The sequence below is a fragment of the Muntiacus reevesi genome, chromosome 2, assembly GCF_963930625.1.
Source record: "Muntiacus reevesi chromosome 2, mMunRee1.1, whole genome shotgun sequence".
Classification (NCBI taxonomy): Eukaryota; Metazoa; Chordata; class Mammalia; order Artiodactyla; family Cervidae; genus Muntiacus; species Muntiacus reevesi.
In genome coordinates, this window is record NC_089250.1 from 36,791,675 (window position 1) to 36,810,638 (window position 18,964).

The 18,964-nt window shown below is 43.3% G+C and overlaps 1 protein-coding gene across 2 annotated transcripts in view; it reads left to right on the forward strand.

Annotated features, from left to right (window-relative positions):
- The window catches only part of PCSK2 (proprotein convertase subtilisin/kexin type 2), a 229,676-nt gene that overhangs the window by 172,930 nt on the left and 37,782 nt on the right, over positions 1-18,964 (forward strand). For both annotated transcript variants that reach the window (XM_065919585.1, XM_065919586.1), the window contains one exon: positions 7,810-7,886. In XM_065919585.1, coding sequence (XP_065775657.1) covers positions 7,810-7,886 — 77 coding nt within the window. The remainder of the gene's footprint in view (positions 1-7,809; positions 7,887-18,964) is intronic.

The window sequence follows — 18,964 nt, forward strand, 5'->3', positions numbered from 1 at the left end:
TGAGTTTTGCAAATTTGCTGGCATATTAAGTGTAGCACATTAACAGCATCATCTTTTAGGATTTTAACTACTCACCTAGAATTCCATCAGCTCTGCTAGCTTTGCTCATAGTGATGCTTCCTAAAGCCCACTTGAATTCACACTCCAAGATGTCCAGCTCTAGGTGAGTGATCACACCATCATGGTTATCCAGGTCATTAAGATCTTTTTTGTATGGTTCTTTTGTGTATTCATGCCACCTCTTCTTAATCTCTTGTGCTTCTGTTAGGTCCTTACAATTTCTGTCCTTTATTGTGCCCATCCTTGTATGAAATGTTCCCTTGTTATCTCAAATTTTCCTGAAAAGATCTCTAGTCTTTCCCATTCTATTGTTTTCCTCTATTTCTTTGAATTGTTCATTTAAAAAGGCCTTCTTATCTCTCTTTGCTATTTTCTGGAACTCTGCATTCATTTGCGTATATCTTTCCCTCTCTCCCTTGCCTTTTGCTTCTCTTCTCTTCTTAGCCATTTGTAAGGCCTCCTCAGACAACACTTTGCCTTGCATTTCTTTTTCTTGGGGCTGGTTTTGGTCACCATCTCCTGCACAGTTTTATGAACCTCTGTTCATAGTTCTTCAGGCACATTGTCTATCAAATCTAATCCCTTGAATCTACTTTTCACCTCTACTGTATAATCATAAGGGATTTGATTTAGGTCATACCTGAATGGCCTACTGGTTTTCTCTGCTTCCTTCAGTTTAAGCCTGAATTTTGCAATAAGCAGCTGATGATCTGAGCCACAGTCAGCTCCAGGTCTTGTTTTTGCTGACTGTATGCTGCTGCTGCTGCAAAGTCGCTTCAGTCGTGTCTGACTCTGTGGAACCCCATGGACTGCAGCCCACCAGGTTCCTCCGTCCATGGGATTTTCCAGGCAAGAGTACTGGAGTGGGGTGCCATTGCCTTCTCCGTTGCTGACTGTATAGAGCTTCTCTATCTTTGGCTGCAGATAACATAACCAATGTGATTTCGGTATTAACCACCTTGTGGTGTCCATGTGTAGAGTCGTGTCTTGAGTTGTTGGGAAAGCAAGTTTGCTACAGACAGCATGTTCTCCTGACAAAACTCTGTTATCGTTTGCCATGTGTCATTTTGTACTCCAAGGCCAAACTTGCCTGTTCTGAGTATCTCTCGACTTCCTACTTTTATATCCCGATTTCCTATGATGAAAAGGACTCCTTTTTTAGGATATTTTTTTTAATGTTAGTTCTAGAAAATGTTGTAGGCCTTCATGGTCAGCCTGGTCAGCTTCAGCTTCTTTGTCATCAGTGGTTGGGGCATAGACTCAGAATACTGTGATGTTGAGATGGTTTGCCTTGGAAATGACTCAAAATCATTCTGTCATTTTTGAGGTTGCATCCAAGGACTGCATTTTGGACTCTTTTGTTGACTAGAAGGGTTAGTCCATTTCTTCCATGAGATTCTTATCCATGTAGTAGATGTAATGGTCATCTGAATTAAATTTGCCCATTCCCATTCATTTTAGTTCATTGATTTCTAAGATGTCAGTGTTCAAGCTGGCCATCTCCTGCATGACCACATCCAATTTATCTTGATTCATGGACCTAACAATCCAAGTTCTATACAACGTTGTTCTTTACAGCATTGGACTTTACTTTCATTGCCAGACACATCTACAACTGGGCATCATTTCCTCTTCAGCCAAGCTGCTTCATTCTTTCTGGAGCTATTAGTAATTTCTCTCCACTCTTCACCAGTAGCATATTGGACACCTTCCAACCTGGGGTGCTCATCTTCCAGTGTCATATCTTTTTGCCTTTTCATACAGTTCATGAGGTTCTCCAGGCAAGAATATTGGAGTGGATTGCCATTTCCTCTTCCAGTGGACCACGATTTGTCAGAATGGTCCTATGACCATCTGTCTTGGGTAGCCCTGCTCAGCATGGCTCATAGCTTCATTGAATTACACAAGCCCCTTCTCCATGACAAGACTGTGATCCATCCAGGCAAATTCTTTCTGTAAAAGATAATAAATATTTTAAGATTTGTAGGCTTCTGTCACAACTACTTAAATCTGCTGTTTTAGTGTGAAAACAGCCATATGCAACCCATAAGCAAATGAACATGATTATGTTCCAATAAAGCTTTATTTAGAAAAACAAGTGGTGGGCTGAATGTGGCTCAGGAGTCATATTTTGTGACTTTTGACATAGATGATAAAAGAAGGTAAAGCAAAAAAAAAAAAAAAGAAGAAGGTAAAGCAGATGATAAAAGCAGAAGTACGAGGTCATCCATAGGGTGCTTGCCGGCTCATATCCCTTCCTTCCTTCCTTTTACCCTTACAGCAATCAAACAGTTACCATTTTGTCATTTGCATTTTAAAGATGAGGAAAACTTCAGTTTCCAGAAACTATGAATATTGCCAAGACCAAATAGCCTGGTTCAAAACCAGATCTGTCTGATTTAATGCCTCTTTTCCTTCCCCTACTCCAAGCTGACACCTGCAGACACATCCACTTGTACAACCCAGCAAGGAAAATCCAATGGTCCCAGAGCAGGTAGAGTCCAGATTGGGAGGTCAGGGTGGCAGTTCAGTCTCAAAGGTCTCAGAAGCTTCTCTGAAAATGTTAAAACAATTCAGACATGGTTGCGACCAGGTCCTCCACCAGCTTCCACGATAAGACCAGCCCAAGTATCAGACATGCCTTTAATGGTAACACCTCAGATATAATGGGGTCAGAAGATTTTGTGAAAATTTGTAAGCCTCTTGTCCTTACCAAGCCAAGAGGGCAGACAAACCAATCTGATGGGAAATGCACAGTGTCAACAGGTAAACCCATAATTATTAAATTTCTTTTCTGAGAGCTAATCTAGTATTTTGGGGGCTCCAAACTTATGGCAGACAGTGACTGCAACCATGAAAATTAAAAGACACTTGCTCCTTGGAAAAAAACCTATGACAAACCTAGACAGCATATTAAAAAGCAGAAACATTGCTTTGCTTACAAAGGTCCATATAGTGAAAGCTATGATTTTTCCAGTAGTCATGTATAGATTTGAAAGTTGGACCATAAAGAAGGCTGAGCACCAGATAATTGATGCTTTTGAATTATGGTGTTGAAGACTCTTGAGAGTCCCCACCTTGGACTGCAAGGAGGTCAAACCAGTCAATCCTAAAGGAAATCAGTCCTGAACATTCACTGGAAGGACTAATGCTGAAGCTGAAGCTCCAATACTTTGGCCACCTGATGCAAAGAACTGACTCATTGGGAAAGACCCTGATACTGGAAGAAGATAGAAGGCAGGAGGAGAAGGGGACAGCAAAGGACAAGATGGTTGAATGGCATCATCAACTCAATAGATGAGTTTGAGCAAGCTCCAGGAGATGCTGAAGGGCAGGGAAGCCTGGTATGCTGCAGTCCCTGGGGTCAGAAAGAGTCAGACATGACTGGGTGACTAAACAACAATAACAATCCAGTGTTGGGGCTATCCAGGTGGCACTCGTGGTCAAGAAGTCACCTGTCAATGCAGGAGATGTAAGAGGTGAGGGTTAGATCCCTGGGTTGGGAAGATCCCCTAGAGTAGGAAATGGCAACCCACTCCAGTATTCTCGCCTGGAAAATTCCCTTGGACAGAGGAGCCTGGTGGGCTACAGTCCATGGGGTCGCAAAGGGTCAGACACAAGCATCCGAAAGCAATCTAGCGTTACTTTCTGATTATGCATTCAAGTATTCAGAAACTAAGACTTAGAAATACTAATTACTGGATGGATTCTTTCCCCCTGCACTCAACTCTTAAAGAATAAATGAGCCATTATCAGAAGTTTCTTCCAGAAATAACTTGCAGAGATGCCCTGAGGTCATTTTGGATTCAACCCAATCTTCCAACTCTCTCCACTATGGTACAATGATAATTCAAGTTCTTAATGGTGACTCTGAATCAGCCTGACCCTGAATCATCAATGATTAAATTATGTTCACTAAACAGCTAGTATTTTCTAAAGGAAAATAGACTAATGTATTTTTGAACAATGTTACAGAATTCAAACCAAAACAAGCTTCTGGCTTAGCCTTGGATTCCCAAGTATTCAATCTACAGAGACTCCACTTCCTCCCAAACATCCATGTTAATGGATATTTTAGAAAATTCCAGTATAATCCAAGGCCAGTTTAATTTATTCCTGTACACAGACAATTTTATGGATGACAACATTGTAGTTCAGATCAATAAATGATTTTGTTTGGGCTATAAAATTATAAACAGAACCCTTGCAAAAAGTTGCTCATCCTTTCTTGCTATAAACCATTTGACTTTTAGCCAGAAAATATATGACCAAACAAAAACAACTGTTTGCCTTCCTTAATACGCAGTCTCAACATAGACTATTGCACAAGGAATTAGCATTAGTCATCAAATTAATTGTAAAGACAACAAATTAAAGTTTCTATGTCTTCATCCATTTCAACCTTCAGAGGTGAAGCTGACCTCAGACAATACATGGTCTTTCTTCTTGCTATAAAAGTGGTCTCGGAGTCTGTGTCTTCTCAGAATCAAACTCTGCTGGCAGAACTCTCCAGTTCCTCGCTCCGCCCCCAACCCACCTCATGGCAAGCCATTTTCTCCAGAACCAGGACTTAGAGCCACAGACCTCAGCCCAGACCTCAGGACGCAGTTGTGAGTGAGAAACCTGGAGAAATGGGTCAGCTGCTTAGGCAGCAAACCCACAAGTGTAGAAAATTCTGGTTTTATTTTTCCTCTAGTGGAATTTAATTTCTATCCAACAACCTGCTCTACCGATGGTAGAAAGTTGACATTGTCCTGCTCAAGTTTTGCCCCCACCCTCCTGCCTCCACCCTCAAGCTTCAAGGACTAGCACAGAATCAAGGAGAGGGAGTGGGGTCCCAGACCTCTCGTCTCATCATCTCTCCACCTTGGAACCAACAGCTGCAGCCCCACCCCCATGAGCCTCAGTCACCCCTTCTCGTGTATTCTCTCTGAACCCTGGATCCTCACTGCCCTGACCCCTGGACTTCCCAGAGCAGCTGGTTCTCTCATCGTGTTCTCACTAATCTCAGCCTCCCAAGATGATTCTGCTGTTTCCTGCTCTGCGCTGTGCATCACAGAGCACAGAGGGGGGCCACCCCAGGTTCCTCAGCCAAGACACTCCACAGAGCTGCTTCTGGTCCTCATCTCCTGTCCTGGGATGAGTCCCGGACCTCTCTGAGGTTCAACATTCCAATGCATCCCCTTCCCACTCCAGGAGCCCAGCTCAGAAGAGAGAGGTAGCGTCCAGGGTCCCCTTTGAGGGCCTCACGAGGGCTAGTCCATGAATTTTCCACTCAGCTCACCTTAGACTGGGGCCTTTTAATCTCTTTTACAGAGAAACAAACCAAGCTTAGCAAATAATATTCCAAATCAACTGTTTCAAGTTTCAACCTCAGCTTTGAAACCCAAAAGATTAAGTATTACCTTGTATTCCTCTTGATATTCCCACTCCACTACCTAAGGATGCTCTCATCTCAAAAATTCAGGGAAGTTTAGAGGTAACCAAACATACTTAGGGAAGAGGAAGAAGTTACTTTTAAGATAGTATCCCTTGAAAGAACTGCATCTAAATAGCTCAAGAAAATACAAGAAAAAAAAAAAGCCAAATCTGAGAGGGTCTCCTAAAGATGAGATTACATTAATGGTGAATGCAGATGATTTAGGTATTTGCCAATAATTATGGCCAGAGGAGACAGGACGTTATCCTGTCTAAAGCCAGGAACTGAAGGAAGACCTCGATTCTAGAACATAGATAGTCATGTTTAGTGCCCAGTATACAATGACTGGTCCAAATTTTGAATGGAATAAGGAATTGTTTTTCAATGAATATGACATTTCCTTTATATAATTGAATAAATTCTAGACCTCTATCATGTAGCAGTCAACAATACAGTATTATATACTATAAAATATGTTCAGAGGATAGATTTCATGGTAAAAATTCTTACCAAAAAAAAGAATACAAGGACATTTTTGGAGGTAATGGGTATGCTGAGTACCTAGGTTGTGTTGATGGTGTCATGAGTATATACACATGTCCAGACTTAGCAAGATGAATATATGGGATATTTTGTGTATCAGTTATACCTCAATAAAGCTAAAAACTTTTAAGTGAAAAAAGTTTAAACAAATTTCAAGGTGACTTCTGCCCTAAGCACATTTATTTTAGTACATTAGTATTATGATTCAGGTCGTTCCAGCTTCTGATGGCCCTTTGCCATCCAACATATGGAAACCCAGACTCATGGAACTGGTCAATTTGCTCTTAAAAACATCATGCAAACATCATGTAACACTATTACAAACTATAGTGTTTTGTCTCATAAAAGGGCCCAACTCCTGAAAATGTCTCATGTTGCCTTGGAATTGAGACATTTCCAAGCTGGAATATGCACCTAACCCAGTGATTCCCAGCCAAGTGGATACTGTGGACCAGGAAACCAACTGGGATCTTGGTTGCAGACCTCAAAAACAAAGGAGTGAGGGTGGGATGAGATGAGAGGAGCTTCATGGAACTCCACATCCCTGGGCAACCGACAAGGCAGAGGGGAAGCAAGGGATTAGCCACCCAATAGTGGGGGACCATCTCCCATCATGGACCAAAATAAAAGGCTGACCAGTTGAAGACCGAGATGGAAAAAATTAAAACATGAAATCACTTAGAGACAAATTAAGTGAGTACATAATTGATTTCTGAGGGGCAAGACTTTCAGAGGGAAAAATGGAGGTGCTGGACTGCATAGAATTTAAACTCCTCAATGTAACCTGAAGGGTTAAGAGGACCCTTGTTTACAATCCTGTATTTACTTGTTGGATTGATATCTGTCCCTCCAACTAGGCTGTAAGTCACATGCAGGCAGGGATGTCACCACTGTATTTCCATCCTTGGAAAAGTCCCTGGTATATGAATGTGAAAAGTGAAAGTGGCTCAGTTGTGTCCAACTCTTTGCCACCCTGTGGACTATCCATGGAATTCTCCAGGCCAGAATACCGGAGTGGGTAGCCATTCCCCTCTCCAGGGAATCTTCCCAACCCAGGGACCAAACCCGGGTCTCCTGCATTGCAGTGGATTCTTTACCAGCTGAGCCACCAGGGAAGCCCAAGAACACTGGAGTGGGCAGCCTATCCCTCCTCCAGTGGATCTCCCAGACCCAGGAATCAAACCAGGGTCTCCTGCATTGCAGGTGGATCTTTACCAGCTGAGCTACCAGGGAAGCCCTGGTATATATGAGACTCAATGATATTTGTTGAGTAAATGAGGTTGATATTGTGGCCAGTGCTTGGGTCTTCGGTTTAACACTCGTAATTGTAAAGGAGACAAGCCTCTGTCAGCCCAAAACTGGGAGCTGGGAATGAGTTCTGCGTGATGCAAGAGGCTTCCACACTTGTGACATGAGAACTAGAACCTTCTGGCCATCAGTCCAGGGAAGCTTAATGTGAGTCTTGGCCCCAAGTGAGCCCCGCTGACCCACAGTGGTCACTCAACTTAAAATGGAGATGGTCCCGGGTAGCACAGAACTCAAATTCGCTAACACTTTGAGAGCCTGGAACAGGATGGGGTGAAGGAGCTTGGAAAAGAGGATACCAGGGGAGGATAGAAACCTCCATGGACACACCTGCTCTGTCACCTCTTCAAGGGCTAGTCCAGAGAGCAGGTTGACATAGCCCTGGGTGAGGGACCGTCCACTTAAGACAGTTGCATCTCTTAGCATCTTCTCATGCCCATGCTCTGGATTTATGATCTAATGATGCACCTTGTGTTTTGCAGAATGCTGAGGCGAGCTACGACTTCAGCAGCAATGACCCTTATCCGTACCCTAGATACACAGACGACTGGTTTAACAGGTAAACTGGGCCTCCGGGGATGGCTGGGACATCAGGAGTGGGGTTTTAGTTCACTCTGTTCTGTGTTATAAGGCTTGAATATCACCAGAAAAATAATCTCAGTGCTTCACGAAATTATACTGTGACTTTTTCCTTCACTGTGGCTATATTTTTTAAATTCTTGAATTTTTTTTAATATGGCAACATTCTTCTAGAATTTTCTTTCAACTATATTGTTCAGTTGAATAGAAATTACTTGCCACCTTATTAAAGATAAAAAAGGAGTAATAAGAAATCCTTTCTCAGCTCACCACAAGATGAATGTAAACATATGAGTTTCACTTAATCTCTTGAACCTGTTGCAGAGAACGATTTTGCCCCTCGGGTCTATGTCTATATGTTTTTGAAAAGTGTTTTCGCTGTAACCTCGTAACAGCTCATGTAGTCCCTTTTGACAAAACAGTACGTTAATTGGCATAGGTTTGAAGTATTTTTTACTAAGGCATAATTAGTCTCAGGTATACAACATAACAGGGCTTCCCTGCCGGCTCAGTGGTAAAGAACCTGCCTGCAATGCAGGAAACCTGTGTTCTGTCCCTGAGTCGGGAAGCTCCCCTGGAGGAAGAAGTGGCAACTTACTCCAGTATTTTTGCCAGAACAATCTCACGGACAGAGAAGTGGCAGGCTACAGCCCGTGAGGTTGCAAAGAAACGGACACGACTGAGTGCACATGCATGCAACATAATGATTCCATATTTGTATATACTGCAAAATGATCACCACTATAAGTTCATTAACATCTGACACCACCCAGAGTTCAAAAAATTTTTTTTTCTTGTGATGAAGATTTACTGTCTTAGCAGTTTTCAAATGCACAATACAGTATTGTTAATTCTAGGTCTGATATACTGCTTGACATCCTATTATGCAACCCTACCCAGTGGTAGTATAACTTTTCTTCAACCTGTTTTGCTACTAAACATGAAAATATAGCCTCTTTCTTCTCCAAGTAAAATTCATGCCTAATTTCTCACATGTAAGAAATATCAAGAAATTGAGAGAAGTGGCTTGTCAATCAATATCAATTAAGTTTTAAACCTAATACTTACCCATTATTGATGTTTTTTGAGTGAACTTGATAGAACATATGAACTTCAATTAATGACTGAAGCTCACTTTATGCACTTTTACTTCTTTATTCACTTTACTCATCTCTTCTACTTCTCGTGGCAAACTTATGGTAATTGAAATAAACGCTGTCCTCCTCAGTTTAGTGATAAGGAAACAGGCTCAGAAAGATGGCCTGACTTACCCGGTCAAACAACCAGTAAATATCACAGCCAACAGTGGAACCCCAGCTCTGTGTTTCTAAGTTCAAGTTGTACCATTATTTTATAAGCATCGTTTTTATTATAAAAGACAGACGTGTATTATAAAAGACCAAAGAATGACCAGGGACAGGTACCCAGGGGACCAGGTAGATTAGACTGTGTTCCCACAATCATTGAATTACCAGAGACTGTCTGGGGCATAGCCAAAGCAGACAGGGCTTGGTCATTACAGAAAAGGCAGAAAAAAGTAATGGGGGAAACATAAGTCCAGTTTGTAACATTTTAAAAAGATCATTGCTAATAAGCAAGAGCATAGTCCCCACTCTCTATTAACCTTACTTGCAGTTTAAAGTCATCATGCAGAGTTTCTAAGTGTGTGTTTAGGGTGGTAGAAGTGTATGAGCTTGAAAGTGTTAGTCACTCAATCATGTCCGACTCTTTGTGACCCCAATGACTGTAACCCACCAGGCTCCTCAGGCCATGGGATTCTCCAGGTAAGAATACTGGAGTGAGTAGCCATGCCCTTCTCCAAGGGATCTTCCTGACTCAGGGATCGACGGGACCCAGGAATGGAAACCAGGTCTCCACGTTGCAGGGAGATTCTTTACCATCTGAACTACCAGGGAGGATATATTTAAAAGGTTGGAGAACATTTGATTTGAAGTGTCTCTTCTTCCTGTGACTTACAACCCTAGATCCTTGCTAATAAACCACTTTCAGGCACAAGGATGTGAAGTCACCAAATAGACGTCACTAAACCACAGACAAGACATTATTATACAAGGCACCTGGAACCTTGCTCTGAGAAGGACCATGAGCGTGGGCCTGGTTTCTGCGTTGTCAGTCACCAGCTGTCCATAGGCCATGAGAACGGGCAGCAGATCTGCAGGACCGGGGATTCTGCTCAGAGTTCTGTGACCGCTTGGACAGGCAGGGAGCTCAAGGGGGAAAGGAGAGGTGTGTGAGAGCGGCTAACTTGCTCTAGTGCACCTCAAACTATCATACCGTTGTTAGTGGGCTATACTCCAGTATAAAATAAAGAGGTAAAAAACACAAAGAGTAGTAGCATTGCGAGTGCCAGCTAATTGCCTGCTCCCCTCCCCCCAGCTGCTGCTGCTAAGTCGCTTCAGTCATGTCCAATTCTGTGCGACCCCATAGATGGCAGCCCACCAGGCTCCCCCGTCCCTGGGATTCTCCAGGCAAGAACACTGGAGTGGGTTGCCATTTCCTTCTCCAATGCGTGAAAGTGAAAAGTGAAAGTGAAATCGCTCAGTCGTATCCAACTCTTCGCAACCCTGTGGACTGCAGCCTCCCAGGCTCCTCTGTCCATGGGATTTTCCAGGTGAGGGTACTGGAGTGGGTTGCCATTTCCTTCTCCAATGAGTGAAAGTGAAAAGTGAAAGTGAAGTCGCTTAGTCCTGTCCAACTCTCAGTGACCCCATGGACTGCAGCTTACCAGGCTCCTCCATCCACGGGATTTTCCAGGCGAGAGTACTGGAGTGGGGTGCCATTGCCTTCTCCACTTCTACAGCTAGAAGATATGAAATTCATCTCTGATGGATTGATCCAAGCACAAAAATATAAACAACAGAATGGTTTCCCCCCACTCACTTTCTGAACCTGAACACAACCCCCCCAACAAGTAAGTCTTCCCATCTAATGAGCTATAAGAATATTCTTTAAACAAAAACAAAAGCAAAAGTGGAGTTGTCCTCTATCTTAAATAATTAAATAATTTGCAAACTTATTCTTGAAAGTTCAATTTTAAATGGGTGAAAGTCCTCCAGGACTAAAGAGTGCTTAGGGTAATGAAATTCTTCATTGCCAGCAGTGAAATCCCCAAGTGTCCAATTGCCTCAGACACAGTCATCGTGAGTCAGGCAAGGATGATCCTTGCCTCCTAAGGCACCAATGACTCAAAACACAGTGGCCACTCTGGTAAATGAGATTTTTCACAATTATCAAGTGATCTTCAAAGATCCTCATCCATCATGGCTTGTTATTACAAAGCCTGGATGGTACCACAGATCAGATCATGGTCTTTGTTTACTGGTTTACAAAACCAGTAAAACAAAAAAATTAATTAAAAATTACTATTGCACGTGATTATGGGAGGAAAGCAGGTCAAAGTTCAGGCCCACAGCACTGGGAGGTTCTGTGGTCCAAAGAGTAGGGTGCTGGAATCCTGGAGTTGATTCCTACTTGGCACAAGGAGAATTTGAATATATCATCCTTCCCAGGAGTGTAAGATAAGTTCATTAAAAAGTCACCCTTGGGAAAATAGTATGCCTAATATTTCCTTGAGTATAGCTAGGGGCCTGTGGAAGAAGAAAAGAGAGTAAGGGGAATTAGAGAAAATAAAACTAGCCATGAGTAATAGTCATAGAAGCTTGAGGATGATATTTACAAGAGATTTCACTCTAGTTTTGTCTATGCTGGTGTTTTCTATAGCAAGAAGATTTAAAAGGCAAAGGGCATAGGGACTTCCCTGGTGGCCCAGTGGCCAAGACTCTGCGCTCCTAAGGCAGGGGGCCCAGGGTTCGCCCTGGTCAGGGCGATCTGCAGGAACCAGATCCCACGTGCTGCTACTAAGACTCAGCACAGCCAAATAAGTAAAAAAATTAAAAAGAGTAACAAAGTTTTAAAATTAAGTCATAGGGCATAAAAAGAGATAAAGAGAACTAGGTCTTTAGTGTGGTGCTCATGAAGCTATTAGTTTTGGTGGATAAGCTTCTGAGGAGCCTGCAGTGTCCCATGAGGAGGCCACAGAAGCCTGAATCACTGAGTGCTAAGTATACCCAAGGTTGAAACAATACAAGGAAGAGTAACGCCTGTTAAGCAGTTACTTGGGCTTCCCTGGTGGCTCAGACGGTAAAGAATCTACCTGAAATGCAGGAGACCTGGGTTCAATCCCTGGTTTGGAAAGATCCCCTGGAAGAGGGCATGGCAACCCCTGCACTATTCTTGTCTGGAGAATCCCATGGACAGAGGAGCCTGGTGGGCTACAGTCCTTGGGCCTGCACAGAGTCAGACACGACTGAATGACTAACACCCACACGTGTTTAAGGCACTGTCTTCGTGTTTTGTGTGTATTAATTCTCAACCTAACCTCCTGAAATAAGCGTGGACATTATAAGCCCCATTTTGGAAACCGAAGCCCAGCAAGATTAAGTCATGTGTGCAAGGTCACACAACTGAGGAGCAGTGGACTTGACACCAGTGATGGGGATGGTTACAAGGACTGCCACATAATAAAGACGAGTGTGGAGGAAGGCCAAATTCTTGTCATCTCTGCCTGGGGAAATGGGGACAGGCCTCCCTGAAGAGGTGGCTTTTGGTCCCGGATCTAAACGAGGGTGCTAGGCAGACTTTGGAGGAGGGGTGAGTGTGTTCTGCGGTGAATAGGGTATTAATAGAAATTAGGCAAAGAAGCAGAGGCAAGGGGTACAGATGTGTTCAGTAGCTGGATAACTGGTCCGGGAGTTAGAGAATGGCGCATAGGGCAGCAATCTGAGAAGGCTCCGTGGAGGAAGCGGGCATGAAAGGTTTGGATGGTTGCTAGGAGAAGAGAAGAGCTCTTGTGGTTGTATGGGGTGGGCACAGAAAAGGATCCTCCAGGCACGCTGCTGCCTGAGGTTCTGAGAGCCTTGAGCCCTTGTCTCTGGCCAGAGCAGTGTTTCCTGTCCAGGGGGCATGAGCCTCTGGTCAGCTGTGCAGCCCCGAGGCCTGCCGGTTTCTTCAGGTGTTCTCTTCTGGACCTGGAGAAGGAAATGGCAACCCACTCCAGTGTCCTTGCCTGGAGAATCCCATGGACAGAGGGGCCTGTCAGGCCACAGTCCGTGGGGTCGCAAAGAGTCAGACGGGACTGAGCAACTATCACTCACTTGCTGCCTTCTGGGCGTGGGCATAAAACCCAACACCCCATCTTTGCTCCGCAGACTCGGGCTCTTGGATAAGATAGTTTCAGAATCAAAACACCCATGAAGGGCTGACAGGTGTGGACCCGCAGTGGGCTTGCTGCTGCTACCGCAGCTCCAGCCAAGCCTCTGGCCACAGAGGCTGGTCATAACTCCAAGGCAGTAGCTGCCCAGGAAAGCTCACGCTCTCCATCACAATCTCCTGACTGCTGTGGAAAGTAGAAAATAAAGGAGAGGGTGGGACGAATGGAGAGAGTAACATGGAAACATACACTACCACATGTAAAATAGTTAGCCAGTGGAAATTTGCAGCCAAGGACTCTTTCTGAAGGCAAACTTCATACTTGTGCAGGACAGCTTTTAGAGGAGATGTGTTTTAGAATCCCTTGCCCTGTGCTTAAGTTGATTTTGCTGGTTTCTTCCTTTTTCAGCAGAGAAAGTGTATTTATTCTACTGCAAACCATTTAATAATTACATGTGGCATCTGCGCTCCAGGGATGTATTTGAAACACAGTTGAGGAATTTGGAAAAGGAGTGTAATTTCCTCCTCGCTTGCAGTCAGAGAAATACAGACTTGGGCCAAGCAAAATAATAATAGCAGCCACAGTAGCAACAATAACCCGAACTGCAAGAAGGCAGAAATAACACACATTTAATAAGCCTCCATAATACACAACTCAGCTACAGCTGATTTGTCAGGATCCAGCATCACATTTTTTTCTTGCTGGCATTCCATAAATATTGATTGGCTGGTTGATGGATGGGTGGCACACCTTCTCAGCCGGGCCAAGATGTTGAGTGGCCTTGACATCTGTCTATTTGATGGCTGCCAGCTTCTCCCTAGGCTTGCAGCCCATGCTTTGTCAATAATCTTCCAACCCTGCTGGGTTTTAGGTCAGTGTTTGGTGATGCATTGCAGATCCGAAGTCTATTACCATGATGCTGTCCATAAAAATCTCTCTTGCATAGCATTTCTTTGACAGGCATGCACGACTGAAATGTCATCCCCGCCATCGGCAATATTTACGGAGCATCACCGGGTGCAGCGTGCTCTATCCATTACGCCCTAAAGAGTAAGAGATTCTGGATTCAATGCAATTCCTGGTTACAAAAAGTTTACTATAAATTCAGGAAGAGAGAAGACATTTGCTATTCAAACAACCAAAATGAAGGAAAGGGAGGATAAATGGATGAGACGGATCGTCTATCTCTAGATGAACGTATTTGATTGATAGCATTAGTTAAACCTTCAAATAAGAAAGATTTTCAGTGATTAACTTTTTTTAATTAAAAGTCATATTTCATTTTGAAGAACCCAATGCGACAGGCCAAAAAAGAACATGTGAGAAAAATGTCCTCTCTGGTTGGCTATTAGCACAGTGATAGAAACCAATACTTTACCCTGGTGACATCTAATGGTTTAGAAATAGATGAACATCTTTCCCTTTCATCTTTATGGACTAATTCTGAAATCACCTCCTGGATAATAAAATCCAAACTGCCTTCAAAGACCTAATCTAAGTTTTTCTTTCATGTGAGCATTGAGACTACCTCATAAGCTGATATTAGTTCAAAGTTTGCTGCTTGTAATCAACCCTATCTCTATCCAAATCAAAGCACAGTGAAATCCAACACAGTTTAATGCGGAGAGCTCTTCTGAGCCACTGAAGAAATACCGCCAGGGCTTCCCTGGTGACTCAGACGGTAAAGAATCTGCCTGCAATGCAGGAGACCCAGGTTCGATCCCTAGGTCAGGAAGATCCCCTGGAAAAAGGAATGGCAACCCACTCCAGGATTCTTGCCTGGAGAATCCCATAGATAGAGGAGCCTGGTGGGCTACAGTCCATGGGGTCACAAAGAATTGGACACAACTGAGTGCCTAATAATTTCACACTTTCTGAGTCACTGGAGAAATACCACAAAGTTCTGAGTTTTTCTTTTTCTATTCCCCTACTGGGATTATGCAAGTTTTCATCATTTAAATTTTCCCCTTCAGCTAAAAGAAACAGACATAACGCAGATTTGGGAGTAATGGAGAGACTGACATGGACTGCAATAGAGATATATTGGTATAATCATTTCTACTTTGGAAACTGTTTACCATATAAGGGGGATTTTATGGTCCCCAGGTGGTAATTATTCTTAAGATAGAAAAATTCAGTAGATTATAATGGACAAATGCAGTAGTATATTATTAATTGCTTGGTATGAAATAAGAGATCCCTGAATTGAATCAGTTTTCGTTATCTGTAAAATGCAAGTAAACTCCACCCTTAAGGTTTGCATGAGGTACTAAGGATATGCATACAGACTTGATGCAGAATGTGGCAAATGGTAGGCACCCTCTAAGTGCCTGAAAATGTAATTGTGAAATTCATGGAGAGGATTTCTATAGGATCTAAATCAGAGGTTCTTCAACTAGACAGAAAATGAGGAAAGTTTATGCTAAAGGGATAAATGAATGTTCCCGCCATTTTTCCTCAGACATTCATTCTCTCATCTGAGCTTTTGAGGTTTGTTATTTCTTTAAGAAAAAAAAAAAAAAAATCTAGGGAATTTCCTGGAGATCCAGTGGTTAGGACTTGGAACTTTCACTGCCAAGAGTGTGTGTTCAATCGCTGGTCGGGGAACTAAGATCCCAGAAACCACACAGCAAGGCCAAATATTTTCTTTAAAAAATCTCTACCAGTATAAGACAGAGGGATGTGCCCTTGTAACTGCTGACTCCTTCGGCCACAATGAAGTCTGGGATGCTCTAACAGGTTGTGCTCAGAACCACACACTTTGCTTTGCTCAGGAAGTGGGGAATTGGGCTGGGGACCATAACTTCACTGCATATTTGCTCTGCTTTTTAACTTTCTTCTGTGACCAGTGTCTCCATGACAAATAAGGTAAATATTCTTTACCTGTCCTTTGTTCCCTCAAGGCATATGCTTTAAAATTAAAACCATATGGACTACAATAGGATACAAATGGATACTTGATCAAAAGTGATCTCATTTACCCTCCCTGGAAAATTGAAGGTATCTTTAAAGAGCCACAATAGAAGTGCTCATTATACACTAAAGTTCTCTGAACAACATCCCTAACTGTCTTCTGAATCAATTTCCTGTCTTCTCTGCACACCACCATTGCCTTAGTTTTCATCCTTAGCACCTCAGCAATGACCTTCTCATCTTTAAAAAAAAAAAAAAAAAAAAAGTATTTTATTGATTAAATAAGCACATTCTGTTTAAAATCAAAACATCAGCCAAAATAATTTTGAAGCATCAAAAAGCAGATGCAATAGAACAGACTACTGAATCAGCAACACAGAGGATAAATAGAGAACCATTTATAGAATTCAGAAGAATTTTTTAAAGATACATAAAATGTAAATGAAGGCAGCAGACATGAACAGTCTATAATAGAAGTTTCTGCTGTGAATGACTCTCTTTTTGCTCTCCCAGGAAAACAACTACCATTTTGTTAATTATGTTATTTGTGTGATAATGCTCTAGTGGTTATTTAGGATATCATCATTTTTTAGAGCTACATATTAAACAATTTGAGGGGAAATAACATCTATATTTTCCTTTAAACTCATTCACAAAAAAATATTAATCAATTATGGTAAAATATTAACTGTACATGTATACACAACATTAATCATTTGTATTTAACAAAAGAATGGTGATGGTTTAGTTGCTAAGTCTTGTCTGACTCTTGTGACCCCACGGACTGTAGGCTGCCAGACTCTTCTGTACATGGGATTCTCCAGGCAAGAATATTGGAGTGGGTTGCCATTTCCTTCTCCAAACAGAAAAATAAAGACACCCAAATGTCTACTATTAATAGGGTTCTGATGAATAAACAATAGTATACCCACAAAAAATCTAAGTTATGAGAAGCCCTTGACTTTGATAGACTTGAGTGTTGGCCATCTGAGATTCATTCTGTTATTCACTGAATTTGTCTGTACTTTTTCAATATTTCCTATTTTTAAAATAGTAAACTGAGCTAAATGGGCTATCCCTCCAGCCTTGCTTGTCCAGCGTATCAGTAATCTATTGCCAAATAATGCCACATAACAAATCATCCCAAAATGAATAAACACCGACATTGCTCACAAGTCTGTAGGTCAGCTGGACAGGTCTGTTGGTCTAGCTGCCCGTGCATCCACGGTCGGATGGCAGGTGGGCTGGGGACTGGCCAGCTTAGGTTGGTCTCTCAGATTTCAGGGGGATGGCTGGCTATCAGCTGGGGTGACCGGCATGAAAGGTTACAGTCTCTCATCATCCCATGGGACAGCCTGGGCTTGTCCACATGGCACCTGGGCAGTTTCAGGAGAAAGAACAGCTGTGGTCCTCTTGGGGGCCAGGCTCATCTCTTTTACCACATCCTTTTGGACAAAACAAGTCATGAGGCCAGATTCAAGGGAGAAATGAGCTTCATCTCTTCATCTCTTCTGGCAACATGACATACCCCTGACTCCTGTCACTTGCTCCCTGGTGATCTTTGTTAAAAGGAGGCCAATCAAGCCACCATATTTGTCCCCCACCCCTACCAATAGCTATTTCCACTTTTGACAGATCATGTTTTATTCTAGAGGCAAAATGGAGCTACTGAATGTTCTCGAGAGCTGAGGGGCCAGGTGAACATGGGCTTGGAAAACGATTTTCCTAACATTCAGGGGAGCAAGGACATTTGCCTAAGATGATCAGGAAAACAAGACTGAGGGGAAGACATCCGAGGCTGTGGGAATGAAGCCCACAGAGGCCTGGGGCCTGGTGAAGCGGCCTGGTATCACCAACAAATACAGGGAGCCACTGCCACTTAGAATTCATTGGCATCGCCTAATTTAGCAAAGATCTCCCTGAAAGCTCAGTTGGTAAAGAATCCACCTGCAATGTTGGAGACCCTGGTTCAATTCCTGTGTCAGAAAGATCCACTGGAGAAGGGATAGTCTACCCACTCTGGTATTCTTGGGCTTCCCTTGTGGCTCAGCTGGTAAAGAATCCGCCTGCAATGCAGGAGACCCCAGTTCAATTCCTGGGTCAGAAAAATCCCCTGGAGAAGGGAAAGGCTACCTAATCCAGTGTTCTGGCCTAGAGAATTCCATGGACTGTATATCCACGGGGCTTCCCAGGTGGCTCAGCAGGTGAAGAATCCACCAGTAATACAGGAGATGCAGATTTGATGCCTGAATTGAGAAGATCCCAGGGAGGAGGAAATGGCTACCCACTCCAGTAGTCTTGCCTGGAGAATCCCAAGGACAGAGTCCCTGGCGGACTGGAGTCCATGGGGTCGCAAAGAGTCAAACATGTTTCTTCCCAAATGTTCCTGTGGAGGAACCACAACCGTCATCTCCCCATTTAAAAGGAAAATTAAAGACTCGGAAGCCTTCAGTGTCTTTAGTCTGCTCAAGGAAGCTTGCATGGTTTTGTCCTCCAGGTTTCCGTGAGCAGTTGTGGGGCAGAGAAGGTTTGCTCTCCGGGTGGGAGGGTGGTGGGGGGTCAGGTCTCATTGTGTCGGTGAGGCTCAGTCTCAGACCTGGCTCAGGTCTGCTGAAACTCAACTTGTACATTTGCGAAATGGAGCAGTGCCTGCCCCCACAAGGAGCAGAGGCGGTGAGGCCACAGAGGCAGTGAGCATGCCACCCTCAGTCCATGGCAGGGCGCTGGTCGTCCTCTCATCCCTCAGAGCAGGGCTCCCTCCGCAGCAATGATGAGGTCTCCTCCAACACAGTCATTCTTTTTCCAGAGGGAATTCGGAGTCCCTGTGATGTGTAGCCTTCATGGAGGCAGAATTTGCTTTTGCTCATGTAGAGAAAGAAAATCTGTATATTTCAATCCTAAGATGTGATTTCTTT